The sequence below is a fragment of the Mytilus trossulus genome, chromosome 8 (assembly GCF_036588685.1).
Source record: "Mytilus trossulus isolate FHL-02 chromosome 8, PNRI_Mtr1.1.1.hap1, whole genome shotgun sequence".
Lineage (NCBI taxonomy): Eukaryota > Metazoa > Mollusca > Bivalvia > Mytilida > Mytilidae > Mytilus > Mytilus trossulus.
In genome coordinates this window covers 24,304,210-24,324,397 of record NC_086380.1, presented here as the reverse complement: position 1 = coordinate 24,324,397, position 20,188 = coordinate 24,304,210, and the positions used below count along the sequence as shown (strand labels likewise).

Genomic DNA, 20,188 nt, shown 5'->3' with positions numbered 1-20,188 from the left:
GAATCAAAAAGAAAAGTTTAAATTTCAGGATGTATTAATATGGAGTAGAAATTACAGACATTTCTTTCATATTACTTTTTAAATTAAAACAGTTTCAACTAAGGTCTATTCCCTCTTAAAAACAAAAGTATAAAACAAATAATAATCTGATGAATCTTGATTAAAAGGTGTCCTTTATAACCTTTAAAGTATCACAACAGAGTGAGTTACTTGAAGATGTGAATGAGTCCATAATATTTAAATCTTGAACTATTCATGAACAGTTAAAATAAGTGGGTTATAAGAGACAGCACCTCAGACATGAATTACCCCAGTATAAAAATAAAATGAAGTATATCCCTGCTCCCCACAACACATTGAAACATGAATTTGTAGATTTATAAGAGATCTTGGTTATAACCAACCATCAAGTACCGGTAATGCAAATTTAATCTGTTGGCAAATTTCAAACTTGTTAAACTGAAATAAATCTAGAGATCATATGTCTATTTAGTTTCTTTGATCAATTAAATGGACTTGAGATATTGTTAACAGAAACTGCTTTTCCTTAGCCTTGGACATTTACTAGACTTTCAGTAGATCTACTTGTCACGGGTATGTATCTCTAAAATGAAATTTGTTTACATCAAAATGCCTTGAGTGTGTAGATAAATGTAATTTTTTTGGTTAGCTTGCTTGCTAGCTGAACTGTGAATTCCTCATCAAGTTAGGTATACAACCCACCTTTAAGAGTAGACTAGTCAGACAGATAACAATCTATCTGTCTGTAGGACTATGCTACTTTGAAAGGAGGGTTGTATACCTAACTTATAATTAGTTTACGGCAAGCTAACCAAAGATATCACCTTTACCTACACACTCAAGACATTTTGCTGTAACAGATAGCCAGATTAGTAACTGGGAACAGTATCAAAATGCATACCCTTTTAGTATTTTATCTTGTCACTTCTGAAACAAAAATGTTAAACTAATATCTTGGACAGATATTTTGTTTTTTGAAAATTGCACAATATCAAATCAAGCACTGAGACTAGAAATAAATACATCAATATTTACAAATATAAAATATTTATACAAAACTATACATTTATAAATTGAATATGGTCTATGACCAACACTTTTTTACATGTGCTTATACAAATGCATTGAAAAAGACAAAATAATGAAGAAATATCATCTGAAATAGTTGCAGCAGGCAATATATTTTTTTCGTTTCTCATAATTGGCATTGAAAAAGACCAAAAATTGTGTATTTGTTAAACAATGATAACATTCAATTAAATTTGTTACAGCAAGTACTGACAATTCAGAAATTATTGCATGCATTTATTATTAGGGAGATTTTAGAAGAATGGACAAAAACGCAAGATCAATTATTGCCAATTCAGGGAAATCTACATCCATATATATATATCCATATATGTATATATATGTATTAGATATCAGAATGCAAGTTCTTATTATTGTGATAATAACCAAGTCACATTATTCGTATGTACAAAAAGTTTTTAATAATTTCTGAATATACAATACTTAGAAGTGTCCTTTTAGTATTATCAGCTTAGTCTAAAATCAAATTATATCAGGAAGTTTATACCTAAATATATTGTATTAATCCAAACTGAAAGCTTAAAAAAGTTTGACCTTTATATAGTACCATCATCTACCGACCTTGGTCAAAACTTATATAATGACATGTTGCTAAAGCTTGAGTTAATCAGGCTGAGGGTTAATTCTGGAGTTGATTTTTGGAAAATGATTTGCCAACAACTTTTGTTATGCAATAATTTGAAGGATTACCATTTTTTCTACTTGATTGTTGTGTTTCAGAATAAAAATACACTACAGAAAACTCCTGGTATTTGTTTTAGTGTTGTGTGTACATTGTATGCTCACTGAGATCAGTTTTTTATTAGCAGTTTGTATGCTCACTGAGATCAGTTTTTTTAACAAGTTTACCAAGTATATGGTCATACAAAAGATAATTTTTATTTTTTTTAATCAATCTATTGGTCTCATAATAAAAATGCATATTATTTAACATAATTTTTCAAGTGTAATGGTCATACAAAAGATCATTTTCATTTATAATTAACCTCTAGGTTTCAGATGTGGGGAATGTTTATGTGACTTATAGAAAACCACACAGTGGCATTTCCAGAACTTATTATTAGGGGAGGGCCCACTGACTGTCCTAGGGGAGGATCTACTCCAGTCATGCTCCAATATTTCCCTATATAATCAACAAATTTTTCCCACTAAAAGGGGGGGCCTGGCCACTAGAGATTTGTCGAATTTGTATTTGAGTGTCATGTGTTCATTGTATGCTTACAAAGATCCGTTCTTCATTACAAGTTATATATTTTTATAAATTTTAACATGTAAATGGTCTTAAATTTTTTTATTTTTTTTTGCAGATTTTGGACATCAAATGATGAGGGGAATGTTTATGTGACTAATAGGAATACATTTGCCAACATTATAGTGAGGATAGAATAAGAGAGGGATCGGTTACTGAACATTTGGAACATGCTTTGCCAACATTAAATATTTTTTTTATATAATTCTTCAATGGATCACCATTTTGTACTTGCTTGTTGTGTTTCAGAATAAAAATGCACAAGAGAAGTTCCTTGTACTTGTATAAGTGTCATGTGTACATTTGTTCATAGACTAGTTATACATTAAAATTTTAAATGAATATGATCATACAATTTTTTATTTTTTTTACAGATATGTGACATCAGATGATGAGGGGAATGTGTATGTGACTGATTTGAGTACCAACAGTGTAGTAGTAGTATCAGATGATGGTTAACATCACAAAGAAATTCCTACTGAATCAGATGGACTAACTTAAAAGTTATACAAATTTGTGTACATTTTGTTTTGAGTATATATATAGACATACAAAGATCACCAGAGGATTTTAAGAATATATTGTGCTATTTCGTGGCAGCAAGTTTTTTATTGGTAGAGGAAGCCAGAGTGCCAAGAGAAAACAACCAACCTTCGAAAGGAAAACTTACAATTTCTGTCAATTAAGATTGGAGTCAAGTGCCTCTTCTCCGTGCGGGTCTCACAACCTCAGTGTTGACAGGCTATAAATATAGTAGTTTGAGTACTTCGACCCCTCAGCCACTGAGGCTCCTTCTTTTTATTGAAACCCTCTCCAGTTAAATATGTTGTAATAAATATATAAGTGCCTGCTTAAAACTAGCCAACAAAACCATGCCAAGGCCAAGGGTAAATTGGATATTGTACATGTTAAACAAAAGTAGTTGGGTCGATAGATTTTAGTTTTGTTAAATATTCATTTCATGTTTGAAAAATCAATACATTTAGAGTTTATATTTTTTATATGCTCAATAATGCCCTATGTCCAGACTCACAAGATGGTATCACTACTAGGTTATAAAATATGAAACAATAATTAAATCTACCAGTCATGTTGATAATAAACATTGGTATCATAAGAACATTAACTAGACTAATTATTACATTTACTAATGTATACCTTATGAAAAAAACATTTCAAACCAGGTATAAAGGAATGTAGGGATAATGTACAACAATTACTCTTGTTATCAGTGGGACAAATAGATACTTTAAATTCTTAAATTATTGCAAGGTATTTATTAATTGGAATAATGCCACTGGATGAGTATCACAAAAATAAGAACATGCATTCTCAAAAATAAATATAGATTTTTAAGACTTTTTTTTAAATCAAAATAATTAAACTCTATTTTTTGTCTATTTCGTGAAAAGTTGCAATCATAAATGCATGCAATAATGTCCGAATTAACAATACACAATTACATTACATAAATGTTTCATCAAAATTTGTAATTCTGATAGACATACATAGTCCTCACAATAAACCACTAGTCGATGTCACGGACTATTCAATTATATTTGGACTAGTAAGTATCTGCAAATATTTGTTTACATGAATAAGAAAATTGTCAGAATATCAGTCTTTGAACTAGTATTTGGAAAACGTTTTGGTGCAAAATTGCACACACACAATGGCAAGGCATTGCAAAATGATATTTGTATTTCATATCTAAATCTAATGTTGATGATTTCAAGTGCTACCTATGACAAAGATGCAAAGAGAAACAAATGCAAGCTTTATTTTACTTGTAATTTCATGGTTAAAGTATAAAATCATAATTATAAGTATTGAAAGCTTCATTTTGAAATTCTATAGGGTCATTAAAGTGTTGGTTTTGTGCGCATTTTTAGCACATCACCGTCATCAAAATATGCATTGGTCAATGCTTTTATGCCATACAATTATATTCTAAAGTACTGTTAATTCAGAAATTATTGTGACGGTTTAATTAATGTGAATAATGCGACAAGGTTTGTATTACAATAATAAGAACTCCCTTACTGATATCCACTTCATATAACTGTATGGGCCTGAATTCGCAATAATAAATTCAACATTTTTGTCCATTCTTAAAAAATCTCAATAATAAATACACACAATAAACTCTGAATTTACAGTATTAGTCCCAGATAATCAATGAAGTGTGAGAGGAAACATTTAAATGACAAAATGTACTATAGCTTATAAATTGCTCAACTGCACAAGCATTGAAATTACTTTGTAAGGTAACAAAAATTCTGACAGGGTTATTATGTAAGGATGTGGTTATACAACTGTTAAATATGTACTTAACTCACCTCAAAGGGGAAGAGAATATATATACTGTTTAAATAATATGGTCTTAAATCAAAAAAATATGATCATAGGTGAGTTAAATTGCATATATATATATATATATGTATATATAAACAGATGTGGTTTGATTGCTTATGAAACACCTTTCTACAAGAGATCAAATGTCACAGAAATTAACAATTAGAGGTCAATGGATGGCCTTCAACAATGAGTAAAACACATACCCACCTTATTTGAAATCCAGCATCAATCTAACCACATCTCTTTATTCTTATTTTCATTGAAAAATGAACTTCAAAAATAGTTTTTTTGCTATGTATGTTGTGCTGAAAACAATGGGATTGTCTGATATAATTTTCACAGTATGAAGCATTCCATTAATATAGTCAACTATATACATTTAAAATAAGTTATTCAGAATTTGTATTACAAACATTCAAATACAATAAATATGCCATGATAAATTAATTCTTTTATCAACTTTTTTAAAAATAGTGAAGTTTCAAAATATTTCAAAATCAAACAAATAAAATTAACAAAAATATAATTGAAAATCATAAGAAAATAGAATTTCCATCCTTTAATACATAACTATAGTAAATGAAAAGTTCAATTAAAAAAAACTACACAACTGAAATGATATGTGCTACATTGTATAAAAGAATTAACCTAATACGGTTTGAACTCACAAATACACACACACACGAACAGTAGTACAGTTTTACAAACAATATTTGCACTGTTTTTTTTTTATACACAATATATCTCTAATCATGATTGAGATTTCTTGTGTTTTTCTTTACACAGTCTTTTGTGGTAGCTCTGGGCTGTGGAGTTGATGATTGACAGGACAAAATATACAACCATTACAATAATAAGTTTCTCAAATATCCATCCCAACAGGTTGGAATCCTGAAATTATAAAGAAAAGTTTCTATATTAAATATGTCAAAAGTCCTCATTTAAATGACCTTTTAGAGTTATGTCCTTCACCTTAAAAGTTGTCAACTATAAGTGTCTTTATGATGTCATTTTTTTTTGTCATAAATAGGGGTTCGCCTGGACTATTAATGTTCATCAAGCATATTCGTGGTCCTCATTGTGCTGGATAAACTTCATTTTTTTTATACAAATGAGGCTGTTAGTTTTCTCGTTTGAATTGTTTTATATTGCCATATCGGGGTCTTTTATATCTGACTATGCAGTATGGGCTTTGCTCATTGTTTAAGGCCGTACAGTTACCTATAGTTGTTAGTGTTTATGTCATTTTGGTCTCTTGTGGATAGTAGTCTCATTAGCAATCGTACCACATCTTCTTTTTTATATTGAAATAATGTTTGTTCCATAGGTACCTATCTTAACTTGTTTATAAAATGCTGAAGACTATCTTAACTTGTTTATAAAATGCTGAAGACTATCTTAACTTGTTTATAAAATGCTGAAGACTATCTTCACTTGTTTATAAAATGCTGAATACTATCTTAACTTGTTTATAAAATGCTGAAGACTATCTTCACTTGTTTATAAAATGCTGAATACTATCTTAACTTGTTTATAAAATGCTGAATACTATCTTAACTTGTTTATAAAATGTTGAAGACTATCTTCACTTGTTTATAAAATGCTGAATACTATCTTAACTTGTTTATAAAATGCTGAAGACTATCTTCACTTGTTTATAAAATGCTGAATACTATCTTAACTTGTTTATAAAATGCTGAATACTATCTTAACTTGTTTATAAAATGCTGAAGACTATCTTCACTTGTTTATAAAATGCTGAATACTATCTTAACTTGTTTATAAAATGCTGAATACTATCTTAACTTGTTTATAAAATGTTGAAGACTATCTTCACTTGTTTATAAAATGCTGAATACTATCTTAACTTGTTTATAAAATGCTGAAGACTATCTTCACTTGTTTATAAAATGCTGAATACTATCTTAACTTGTTTATAAAATGCTGAATACTATCTTAACTTGTTTATAAAATGCTGAAGACTATCTTAACTTGTTTATAAAATGCTGAATACTATCTTAACTTGTTTATAAAATGCTGAATACTATCTTCACTTGTTTATAAAATGCTGAAGACTATCTTCACTTGTTTATGAAATGCAGAAGTCAGACTTTTGAGGAAGCCCATACTTCTCTTTATCACATATTACCCTGTTTCGATAGTACTTACAGATTTGACATGAGTCCCTGGTTTATGATGAAGCTTTTTCTTCTGCACTTCTAAATATTCTTTAAATGGAGTCTGTAAAGATATACCTATGGCGGGAATTTTTCTGAAATAAAAAAAAAATTACAATGGATTACGAAATTCACTACACACAATTTGTCATCTTGTAAAAATTTACATCTTTCAAGATCTTGGCTCAAAAACGTAGTGAAAAAATATGTGTAAAATGTGTAAAATTTAAATGAGTTACTTTGGCAATATTCTTTTTCAAAGTATTGAAACTCTCATCCAAAATCTAATCAGATACTATAAATTCAGAAATTACTGCGAGGTTTCTATCAATACAAATAATGATACTTGATTGGTATCTCAATAACAGCTCACATTCTGATAATTTTTTAAATACTTACAGCTCTCGTAATTTTGTACATTCCTCAAAACATTGCAAAAATAAATGCACACAGTAATTACTGAATTAACAATATCTGTATGGTACATGTGGTATGTTTGTGATACTCCTTTGCTTAGAATAGAATTAACACTTTTTCTATATTTCACTTACCCTATTAACTTGACTATAGTTTCCACATGATGTGCACTAAACATGAATATAATAAATAATTTCTGAAAATAAAATAAAAAGAATTACAATAGCATATATATAAATATAATTGAATACTGCCTCAAGTGATAGCAGTAAAGTTATTTCATGAATCACATTTTATCTTGATTGTTTTCTTTTTGGTAAACTAAAAACTAAAACCAATGAATTAAATTCTTGCTGAACTAGTACACATTTTATTTAAGGGCTGCTTCAAGTCCGCCTCCAGGTGTATGATTTTCTCTCTGTCTTTAGTTGTGTTGATGTCTCTTGGACACATTCTCAATTTCTGTTCTCTATTTCAATTTAATTCCCAAAAACATGCAACTTAAGCCCAAACCACAAAATTTGGTAATTTTTTCTACAATACAGTGCAAATCTGTATGAATAAAAATAAATGTGTAATCAATATGAGATAGCTACCCAACAACATAACATAGAACTTACCTGTATATGCATTTTAATAACAGCTTTTCCTATTAATGTTGCACCAAAAAATGTCCAAAATGGAATGAGAAAATGACCACATGTGATTCCTGCCAAATCAAACAAAGGGTTTGGTATCTGTGAAAAAACATGAGACTCATAATCAAGAGACAAGACAATCAAAATTATTTTTTTACAAATTCCAGTCTCCCAAACTTGGACTGTCCAACAAATGGTTATTCAGTCACAGAAATGTTTGAGTTTACCACAGACTGAAATTCAGAGTCAATGGTGTTATAAAATGAAGCCAAATTTGAATAAAATCTATTAGTGTATGATTTTTCAATGATTAAAAGATAAGAATAACAATTTTCAAAATAAGCCTAGATTTATTTGTTCCAATATCTGAGCATCTGCTTTCAGACATATATTTAGCTGACAGACTTCTTATATAGATTTAAAGATAAGATTTAAGAGTAAAGAGGCATAGATGAAAATGATCCATGTTTTGTTGTCTGATAATAGACAACTTGACCATTTCTATGGATAAAACAACAGTTTTTTCCCGAAGAGATGTTTTTAAGATTAATATGTTTCTCAAGCAGAACTTCAGACAAAATCAAAAGTAATGTTGATTATTTATTTTTGTGGGTACTAAGTTTTGCGAATTAATGAAAACTTACATGTTCATGGATATTTAATTTGTGGTTTTAGCAAATGGGAAAATTGACATCTATTAAAAATCAAATTTCGTGGTTAACCTATACCCACTAAATTGGTATCCAATGAATAAGAATGAGTCCACAGTACCATTGATAGACACATAGACACCATAATATGTTTATAACAGCCAGTACTTACAGATGCACAGGCTAAGATACCAAAGAACCCAACTTTCTGTACAAGGTTATGTACAGCTAATTTAGATTTTTCCATAAATCCCTGAAATAATAAAACATAAGACAGTAGACTATAATATATTAAACGTTCATTTCTAATAAACATGCTTGAGATAGCATAGAAAACTCAAAAGTTTTATTCTTTTCTTATCTTTTCTTTGAAAAGTGCACTAATTTTAAATATAAAAAAATGTGTTGCTTATTTGCTTAAAGCTATACTTTTTAATAGTCCTATCAGTTCAAATGCTCTTAATTTTATTATTAAGTTTTGGATTTCCAAATATTTTTACCTCAAGCATTCCTGATGAGACATTTCTTGTCGAAATGAGCATCTGGTGTTGAAAAACTGGTACTTTTAATGTTATTAATTACAATTATAACTAACCAAAACCTTAAACAAAGCTAAAAAAAGTCATACCCTCTAAACACTGTAAAAAGTGTAACAAATCTAGCCAACAAGAAGCAAATGTTTTGTTAGCCTTGGAGCATACTGATATTAAGAAAGTGCCCAGAATCATTATGCAAGAAACATTCTATATTTTTTTTAAATGAAATCCATTTCAACAATGGTTGAGATACAAGATGCCTAAAAACTTCATAAAATATAGCAAAGTCCAAATGAGAGACATGTGAATGAACAGACAAGCAGACAAACAGACAAACAAGTTAAACATACCATCACTATATACTGCTTGCTTAAAAAAGGAGGTATGATACCTGGACTATTATATACCCCTAACCACAATTTCAACATGAACAGAGTAAAAAACTTTTTGTCACTGGTTCAAAAAGTGAACTCTCAGGCTATCAAGTCATTTGTGGTCGTTAAAATGTTAAAAGTTCAAAATTTTTAACAGGATTCAAGAACTGTACAAATACTTAATTTACATGTTAAGACAAAATGAAATAAAATAATTGGAAAGTTGCTTAAATCGCAAACAATTTCATTGAGAGTGTGTAAAAATCTTATCCATAAAAGATATTGAAAATAAATACAACTTGAAATTAAAAAGTGAAATTTTAGTAAATTGCTATTAAATTTATTCATGGCATGAATGTGTGAAGATCATTAGCTAAAACAATCTGCCAGCAGCAGCCTGAAACACCAATAAATAACCTCTTACGTAAAAACGTAGCTTTAACATCGTTATGCTATGCTATGAATAAAATGAAAATATTTTAATGAAGCATTATTTTTTGGTATTTATAATTAGATATTTGATTTTGAAAATAAAATTCGATAATAATTTGGATTAGATAAATAATTAGGATGGTCTCTACTCCTTCAGAAGATTTCGAAAAGTAAATAAACATAAAAAAGTGTTATTAAAATTCTTGCATAAAGTACTTGATAATCTGCACTGTTGCCTGGCAATTTAAATTTTGGAGTAAGAATATGGATTTTGCATGCCTGGATACGGTACCACCAGAAGCTAAAATGACACTTAGATTTTAAACCTAGTCAATGGTTTCACAGAAGTTGTAGAGGACACAAAACACACACAGACAAAAGAAAAAGAAAAAATAGACAGAACAATCTAGTGATTACTAGAAGGCACCCACAGAAAAAAAGAGATTAAAAATCACAGTAACATGTTACTTCAAGCATCAAAGATCTCACTGTGAACATAATTTGCCTAGACTTACTAATTCTTCAGGATGCTCTTTTTTCTCATGAATGAGTTCTTCTATTTCTTCAAACTCATCATCATCAAGATCTGCCCCCGAAAGCCTAGCTGCCCTCGCCATAAAATAGGGCGGTAACTCTCCAAGTGCAGTACCAGCACCCTGAAACATAAAGATATATTTTTTAATCAACTCTCTCATTCTATACAGCATAAATTATCCAATTAACAATAGATCTTGTATGACGTGGTATTATATATATTCTATTATTTTGCTATGATACTTTTGGAGTAAATATAACTTTTATGAGGGATTTTCCATTAGGAAAACCTATGAAAGTTGAATATATGACGTACCCACATAATAGCTTCAAGTCTGACTTTATTCATTATAGTCCATAATGATACTGCACTGCCATCCGTTACACCTTCCGGACAAACTATTCTGAAAATACAAAATTACTTAATTAAATCTGGTGTATGAAATAAAGGATCTATATACATTTATACCTATATGACATTATTCATGTTGTTGGTTAAAACTGTTTAGAAATTAAATCTGTTCATAAACAAAACAGTACTGTCTAAGCACACAAAAAGGTATTCTGCTGACCTTCTGCTGTTGTTTTTTCTATGGTTGGGTTGTTGTCTATTTGACACATTCCCCATTTCTATTCTCAATTTTATTAAATGAAAAATAACTTTCAATTCTTAAAAGATATATTGGAGGGTTAAATTTTAAGGGAGATTGACACAATCATAATAGTCTATGAATTTCAAGAGTAAGCAAGTCTTTTAGAAACTTTAAATTAAAATTTTAAAAAGCATTCCCTGAATCCATTGATATCTCGCTAAATTCAGAAATATGGGAAGTATTTTCCAACAAATTTTAAACACAATATTTATAAATAAGGGCTATTCCATTGAAATGTATGTCAAATGTATGTGGGAGGGTAGGAAGGAAAGTTTAATCATTGAATGTGGATTATGGGTCTATTTTCAATATGCGTCAAATGTGTCTATTACAATTATGCAAAATTATCAAATAATGGTTCTTGTTAGAAGGGACATTTTGAAAGTCCCTTCCTACCCTCCCACAAACATATTAATGGAATAGCCCTAAACATTATACATACTCTGTGGGATATGGTGGTTCTGGAAAGTCTGTAGATTTACATTCATAAGCTGCTAATGTTACTGCTGCAATATGTGGTCCCTGAAATGATACAAATAATATTTAACATGGGATATTGTGTTGAAGAGGTAGGAGAAATGTCATCCTAAATTCCTGTAAAAATAAGACTAAATCCAGAATTCCTGGAAAATCAAAGTGAAAACAAAGTAATCCTTTTCACAGACTTACCAGTGATAAGACAACAATATGTACTTACATAACACATCAGAACTGCATGTTATCCTGTTTACAAATTCAATACTGATGATATACCAAGTCCAATGTATCAGATCCTCAAAACAATTGTGTACTCATATTACATGACAAACTTATCAGCTAATGTTACTGAACTAATATGTACTCATGTTTAATGACAGACTAATGATAATACACCAAGATAAATTACTCACCAGATATAATAGAAATGTATGTAATCCTGTCCCCAGACCTACAGATGACAATACATCAAGATATACTCACCAGATATAATAGAAATGTATGTAATCCTGGCCCCAGACCTACAGATGACAATACATCAAGATATACTCACCAGATATAATAGAAATGTATGTAATCCTGTCCCCAGACCTACAGATGATAGTACACCAAGACCTAACCAATATGCACACCATAATACATATTTCTCTATTTTTGCAACATACTGAAAAATAAAGACATAATATCATTGAATAAACATACTTATGATTCCTTCTTTATAAACTTAATATTTCTTTAACATACCATATCATTTATAAAAGTAAAAATATAATTCAAATCATCAGTCAAATTTTAAAGCAATTTTTTATTCAAAAATGATAGCATGAATCAAATTAAACATTGCACCAATATAATAAAATGTAGTATCTAGGCCTAGTAAATTTTCTTTATAGGTATATGTAAGACTTCCTTTCTTATTGTTGAACTTCAGTAACTTTCATTGATATATACATGATAAATGCAATTTTTTAAAATTTTTCTTTTGATCTTTTGATCTTTTTTTCTTGTACCAGAAATTAAAAGAAATCCATATCACACTACTTGTGGATGCTACATTACATTTCAGAGCTCTTACACTCCCAAGCAATTCTGCTAAGAAAATCCTTCTTTTTTGAAGATCATTGATAATCTACTTACAATGAACCAGGTCATTTCTCTAGGTTTTCACAACTATTAACATATATTTGCATCTGTTTGCACCTTTCCTAAAGTCAGGAACCTGATGTTCAGGAGTTGTCATTTGTTGATGTGGTTCATAAATGTTTTAGCTTCTCGATTTTTATATACGGTAGATTAGACTTTTGGTTTTCCTCTTTGAATGGTTTTAAACTAGTCATTTTTGTGGTCCTTTATTCATGTTAAAGTTGCTGTTTGATGTGAGCAAGGCTCTGTGTTTTTGGTCGTATTTTGATCTTTAATATTTTAGTTTTACAAATTATGACTAGGATTGAGAGTTGTCTCATTGGCACTCATACCACATCTTCTTATTTCTATATAGAACTTACTGGCTGGTGTGTTCCCTGAGTAATGTAGACGAGATAAAACGTAAACAGCATCAACATAGACGTCACCACAGCGATCTTTCGTCTCCATAACCTATCAATGGAAACTTTGTTATAAGCAGCTATATATCATGAGTACACAATTAACATGATTAAATATGAGTCATAAAGGGATTAAATGTCACCCTTGTTGTGGCAAAAGAGTGCTATACCAATATGTAGTCTAGAATTTAATTTTTTTAAACGCACAAATGATCACATTTAAAAACATTTTGGATATCTCATTCCTCATACATCTTTGTAATATTGTCAAAAATCTATTAGTAAATTATATTTGGAAATTGACAAGAACACCTAAGCTAAGAGAAAGTGATGACAAAAGTCAATTCAATCCATAAAAACTTTGCTTTAAGCAACGATAGCATGGTTTTCTTTTTTTTTTCTTTTTTATTCATACACAACTTGAATCCGTAATTTCCATAATTTGAACTGGATGATACACTTTATTCTGACATAATATAGTTACCTGTTTTATGCAGTCATTTTGATCAACTACATGAACTATTGCCAAAAGTAAGAACCTTTTCTCTCAAATATAAACCTTGTTATGATTTAAAGGAAGACTGATTTGTCAATGTATCTGCTATTTCCAAGAATACCCCATATGTCAGTTAATATATATTATGTATATAATAAATTCATGTATGTGTGTGTCTGATTAATACTAATACCTACTTTTTTCCAGCCTGATTCAGAAGTGAGGCTGTCTCCAGACATGAGAAGTGAATAGTCTTTAACGGTTTTCTCCACAGGACGATTTTTTCGCGATCTTGTCTTTCTTGATGCATAATGTCTAGTAGATTGGACTTATCTTTAACATCACCGTTAGTGGAATGAGAATGTCTTTGTTTGAGGGTTGTGTTTTCAGAGGAAGATTTTCTGTCCCCTTTTTTGTCCATTTCACTTAAACTGGCGTCAATAAGCCTTTCTATCTACAAAATAATATTTAGATTGAAAACAAAAGTAATACAGGATACAAATTATTAATTACATTAAACGTGTTAAAAAGAATTGACAATTTTAAACAATTTATCTTCACAGCAGTTAAAGAAATAAGATATATATACTTTAATTCAAAACAACTCAAAATTAAATTTCACCCATTCAAACATGTATTTAAAATATTAAGTTAAAATGAATATTTTGCATTCCATTATCAGTGATCTACTTATACAGCTATGTAAAAATACTGTGAAAAACATTGAATATGTACTCTGGATTCATTAATTTTCATGGGAACCAATTCAAATGGATAAAGAATTCAATTAACATTTTCCATCAAGCTAGCCTACAGGAAATTTGTTTTTGGTCCAATTACTGTGTGAAATACATTTGTATTTGGTCCAATTTTTGTGTGACATACATTTGTACATATCAATAAAAAATAATATTGAATCCACAGTAATTGTTAAGCTATTACAATTAAAGCAAGAATTATACAATTAAATTTTAACTGATCAGGTTTTACCTACATTTTTGGGTAAAAAAAATAAAATGCATTTTTTGTTTAGTATGATAATACACATTCACCATTAGCATTATTAACTAATGTGTCATTTTAAACTGTTAAAATTTTTCAATTCACGCCATGCTTGGTCAGATGATCAGATGAAATGTATTATATATGTTAATATACAATGTAGAACCTACATGTAAACTATATATTGTAATTGTAATTTAAACCAATTGTGATAAAATAAACACACAAAAAGTATACAAGCAAAGACAAGCATCATACAAGTGTTACGAATGCTAAATCATGTAAATACTTATCCCTATCCTCATCATAAAATAAAATATTTAAAATATTTACAAGTGATTTTTTGCATGCATCTAATTTGCCTATGCAATTTTCAAAGAATTTCTCTAAAGATAGATATACATATACACATCTCTTTTTGGGAATTTAATTTATATCTCTCTCTTTGTCTCTCTGTTCTCTTTTTTACTTCAAAATGAGACATTTGCTATATCTTGTATAGAAAACATTGTACCATGTTACTGACAAGAAGTCTAAACAGACATAATAGGTGTATGATGACTTATAAGAGTTATAACAATACTATACCAAATTCATTACAACACACCATGCACACACATGAATGATTAAATAAAGCATTATGTGAATTTGATGAAATCTCCAATTAGTTTACAACATCAATGCAACAGATGGAGACAAATAAGTAAAGAAAATACTGTGTAATAGGGGGATTATAAGAACTACTCAAACATAATGATTTCTATCCATCTACAAAATGTAAGGTCAGTAGCACACATGGAGGAGTATCTTTCATTAGCATATTAGGAAGCATGGAGTATAAAATTAGGTTATTTAAGACCTTGATTGCAGTACAGACATTTGCTGAAAAATCATAAATCAGAATGCAATATAAACCAACATGATTTTTTCTACTAAAATAGAGGCATTTTCATCATTGTTTTATATTATTAAATCTACTGGATATAATCTTTATTCGAAATACAAACAAAAGTAATGGAAACCTCTAGTAGAAAACTTGCATGACTACTTTTTAATCAATTTCAAATCATATCATACATTGTGTCATAGGAAAATGTTGACAAAACGAACCAAAGCATCATTAACAGTTTTCAAGACAGCTGAATGTAATGAAGTATTTACAAATAGCTAAATATGATTCAATAACACTGTTACGGTATGCCCAATAGTTACAGCTTCCTCATCAAATTTGCAATGAGTTCACAAATTATTTTCATATTACACAATCTCTTTTGCAAACTGGTTCTGATTCTTTTTTGAATTGTGGTACTGATTGTTTTATTGTCATGATTATACTTGTAGTTAAACATTCATTTGGCCATTGTTAAAAGTTCACATGACAATATCTGTACAAATTTGGCCTACTGACTGTGTGAGCCGCCTCGGTCTACAGTTGACTGTGGGTCTGGAAGTGGCCATTAGACATATTAGAGGCAGGTTTAACTGCATATCACACATCTAACATATATTGAGGTTTGGGTTGTGTACTGTGCATCATGAAGTGTCAGCTAAAATATGTAGGATAATAAAAAGGTATACTTTGGTCAATATAGTAAGCATTTAAGAGGAGATTGATGTCCAATCAAAGCCTCACCTCAATTCTAATTGTTTGTTGGTCTGACATGAATATGGCAGTTGTCAATCATACTGTATAAAAATAAGGACCTTTGAAAATTACCATTCCAACCAGCAAATTGACAAAATTAAATAAAAAAAACATACTTGATAATACTGCTGTAATGATTAACCCTTTTTTGCATGGTTCATGTTGACATACATACAGCATAATTTGTACAGACAAGAATTTGGGAAATATACAATCATGACACTTCAGTCTTCACAATTTAGTCGGGTGTCGATCCAGGATTTTGTAATGGGGCATCAAGGTCTATATACATTAACAATCATCATAAATATAGCTCCATATTGAGACTAAAAGGGGGCCGATGTGAAAGTGTACCAAAATATGGTGGGCTAAAAATGATAGGATCCTTCCATATGAGCCCCACAACGATCTTACAGGTAGATGAGCGCGACTGTGTTGTGTGTGCACTTTTCTACCGCAAAAAAAAGATTAAAATAAAAAAAAATAAAAAAACAATGACGGTAAACGTGCATGACTGATGTTCAAACAACAAAGTTTTTAGTGCTTGAAAACACAGCTATTTATAAAAGAAAGCACAACAGTCAACAACAAGTTGGATTCCATCTTACCAAATCCCGTTTGTGGCCTTTCGTTCTCTGGCTTTTTGCTTTTAGTTTTTGTTTAAGCTGTTTAATAGACAGTTTCTCATAACTGTGGCGCAGGCTTTTACGGTCATAATTCATTGTTTACCTTTTCATTCAGTTAAATAACAGTGTTTACCGGCACACAACGTGTCTTTTTTCGTAGAATTTCTTGATCGGATGATCTTTCCAAATGTCACTTCCGGTTGGAACAGGGGAGGTAAAATTTCCCGCAATAAATAATTTTGAACCATGTTTTTTTGTAGAAATCCTTTCTGATAGTATCAAATTTCAATTAAATTAAATACTAATTTTAACAAAAAAGATCTTGATAACTCCTAGCTTATGAAATGGGAAATGTGATTTAATCCATGCAAATCAAATGCAGTGGGGTTACAAGACCCTCACAGAAATGATCTATATTTACCAATTTCTATTTGAGGGAAATGTATATAAACATTCTTCTTTGAATAAGCAAGTATAAGAAGCACATGCATAACCCTTCTCCAGTGTAGGGTCAAGAAACACGAATAGAGATTCAAATGAAGTTGAATTAATGACTTGCAAGCCAATAATACACCAGTATTATTTTGAGTATGATCTTTGATTTACCCTTAGGTCATTCAACTGATTGGAGAGGTTTGAGATCTAAGAACTATACTTAAGTATCCCTTGCTAATGTTAATGTACCATTCCCAGGTTAAGAACTGTACAAGTGAATTTTTTGTTGTTGTAAGATGTGATATTGATGGCAGATAGTAACGTTAATAGTTAACTTCTGATTAATTGCAACACATGCATTTAAATGTTATAAAATATTTAGATAAGAAGATGTGGCATGATTGACAATAAGACAACTCTCAACCAGAGACCCGCCAAATGACCTAGAAGTGAACACCTATAGGTCACCATAAACTAAAAAAAAAAATACTCCACAGCACACTGCATGGATATGTCTTGTGTTAAAAAACTGTAAGTTTACTGGTTATTATGATTATAGAATTTGTCAATATATACAGGTTTATTAATTTCTTCTGCAGTTTCAAATAATGATTTGCAATGACAACAAAATGTTCATCTTTTTACATAAATGTAAGGGTTTTTTTTCCTATCTCTAGCATAAAGTTCAGTCAATATATTATATATACAAACTTTGTAATATTTTTAATTCATTTTTTGCCATGTAGGAAATTTGGACTTATTCTTCACTTGAAAGGGTTAAAAAAAACTTAAAATGTTGTAAAGAAAACTTTCTCACTTTGAACAATAGATGTATACATTGTTGTGTGTGTGTCATTGAATTTGGTGGTTGCTGTCTGTGTACTATACCCAACATCTCCTTTTCTTCATACATACACATTATGCAAAGCTTAAAATTTGTTTTCAAGTATTTGAATTTGCAAAGAAAATTCCTCACATACTGCAAATTAACATCCCAGGACCTGCTTAGGTATATAAGCAACATACAAATCCATCATTGATTTTAACAACAAATACCATTGCCAACAAATTTTGCCACTCTCGCTGTGACCTTTCTAGTAGGACAAGTCATAAAGGTCAAATATATGAAGATGCTGTCACTCTTTGGTCATAAATGTACAGAGTATATATCTATGCAGACAGTTACTAGAGTGTTGAGAACAAATATCACATAAAACTCCTGCTTACAAAAAGAACACAAACACTTTAAAAATGCCAAGTGTCTAAACATCTTTTCAGGATTCAACTTCAACAGGAACACTCAAAGCCAAATACTTGAAAGCCATGAATGTAGTCAAAAAACTTAACAGTTTAAGATACATTAGATTAAAAAGCATCTAAAAATAAAAGCAAATTCCATCTGAGGTCAACTTTGCCTTAGTGAGTTGAAACCTTCTTTTATTTATTAGACAATCCAATTCTAAAGTTAGAATGAAAGTCAATTGTTAGTTTAAAAGTCAAAATGTACTGGAAGACTGGCAATTCTAGGTAATTAAGATAAGACTTGAACACACCTTATCACAAATTGGACTTTGGGTTATACTGACAAGAGCAACATGAGAGGTGCCACATGTGGTGCAAGATCTACTTACCCTTCAAGAGAAAATGATATCACCCTCATTGTTGGTGGGGTTCGTACTGCTTAGTGTTAAGTTTTCCTTTTTGTGTTTGTATACTGTTGTTTGTCTGTTTGTCTTTTTTATTTTTGGCCATGGTGTTGTTAGTTTATTTTGGAATTATGAGTTTGAAAGACTTTTTGTTAACTTTTGCCCCTTTTATATCACAATCTGGGTTTGCAGATACAATCTTATTGTTGACAGACTAGTGATCACAATACATGAACTATGACCACTAATACACAGAAATTCTTCTTTAAATAAAACATATTTTGATTACAATGCAGATTTTTTTGATTACAATGCAGATTTTTTATTTCTATATGTTACAACAGGTTATCTCATTTTAATGATAAAAGACCGATGATGACACAGTAAAAATAAATATTTACATCATGATTGTACAAAAATAATATGCATTAATGTCAGAATGTTAAAAGTAAAGGTAAACATGATAAAATTGAGAACAGAAATGGGGAATCTGTCAAAGAGACATCAACCCAACAAAAGAGCAGAAAACAGCCTCATGTATAGGTACTTTTTAATAAATAAAATACCGTTAAAATATGTTTATTTTTTAAGTTGTTCTACAGAGTGAATACCTAAGAATAACTAAACATTATTTCACAAAATACTAATTTTAAATACTTTTGAATAATTTACAGATTTACATTTATATGAACAATACTGCCTGAGAGTTGAAGAAAGTCTAAATATAAGTAGTATTAAAGTATTTACATGAAATAAGAAGGGGCATTACAGAAATAAATAAACATGTGGTTTGGGGGCTGGTTTCTATTAATAAAAAGTAAGCTACTTTCATTTTTAGCTTCAAGTACAAGGATGTGTATTTTCAAATGGAAAAAAGGATATATGGGGTGAGGACTGTTCCTTAAAAAGATTTCGGACCAAGGGAAGTTAACTTGCACTATGGTTGGGTTGTTTAACTTTGAAATTGCATGCCATTCTCCAATTCTTTTCTACAATAGTCATTGATGTGGTCTTCCCTGGGTTCCATCAATCAGTCCTAAAGTTTTTCAATATTGTTGAATATTTGAAACTTTATTATTACATTACATTTGAAGTATTTTATGTGCCATTTTTACAGATCACTGTTATTTGTATAGAACTCTTTCTTTAAATGACTAGATAAGATTTCTTGTTTGACACCAAGAAATCA

At 30.0% G+C, this 20,188-nt stretch overlaps 1 protein-coding gene across 4 annotated transcripts in view; it reads right to left on the bottom strand.

The window, feature by feature from the left end:
* The window catches only part of LOC134680731 (vacuole membrane protein 1-like), a 35,056-nt gene extending 17,938 nt beyond the window's left edge, over positions 1-17,118 (bottom strand). The window contains exons 1-13 of one of the 4 annotated variants that reach the window (XM_063539939.1): positions 17,022-17,118; positions 16,281-16,333; positions 13,843-14,099; positions 13,111-13,201; positions 12,159-12,269; positions 11,571-11,650; positions 10,792-10,879; positions 10,457-10,597; positions 8,772-8,852; positions 7,932-8,048; positions 7,446-7,507; positions 6,887-6,989; positions 1,064-5,608 (exon numbers count right to left, since the gene is read on the bottom strand). In XM_063539939.1, coding sequence (XP_063396009.1) covers positions 5,468-5,608; positions 6,887-6,989; positions 7,446-7,507; positions 7,932-8,048; positions 8,772-8,852; positions 10,457-10,597; positions 10,792-10,879; positions 11,571-11,650; positions 12,159-12,269; positions 13,111-13,201; positions 13,843-14,099; positions 16,281-16,310 — 1,302 coding nt within the window. In that variant the 5' untranslated portion in view covers positions 16,311-16,333; positions 17,022-17,118 and the 3' untranslated portion in view covers positions 1,064-5,467. Of the gene's footprint in view, positions 1-807; positions 5,609-6,886; positions 6,990-7,445; positions 7,508-7,931; positions 8,049-8,771; positions 8,853-10,456; positions 10,598-10,791; positions 10,880-11,570; positions 11,651-12,158; positions 12,270-13,110; positions 13,202-13,842; positions 14,100-16,280; positions 16,334-16,900 lie in introns of those variants that run through there. The other 3 variants (XR_010100488.1, XM_063539940.1, XM_063539938.1) reach the window with 3 other exon arrangements.
* Between the last annotated feature and the right edge of the window lie 3,070 nt (positions 17,119-20,188).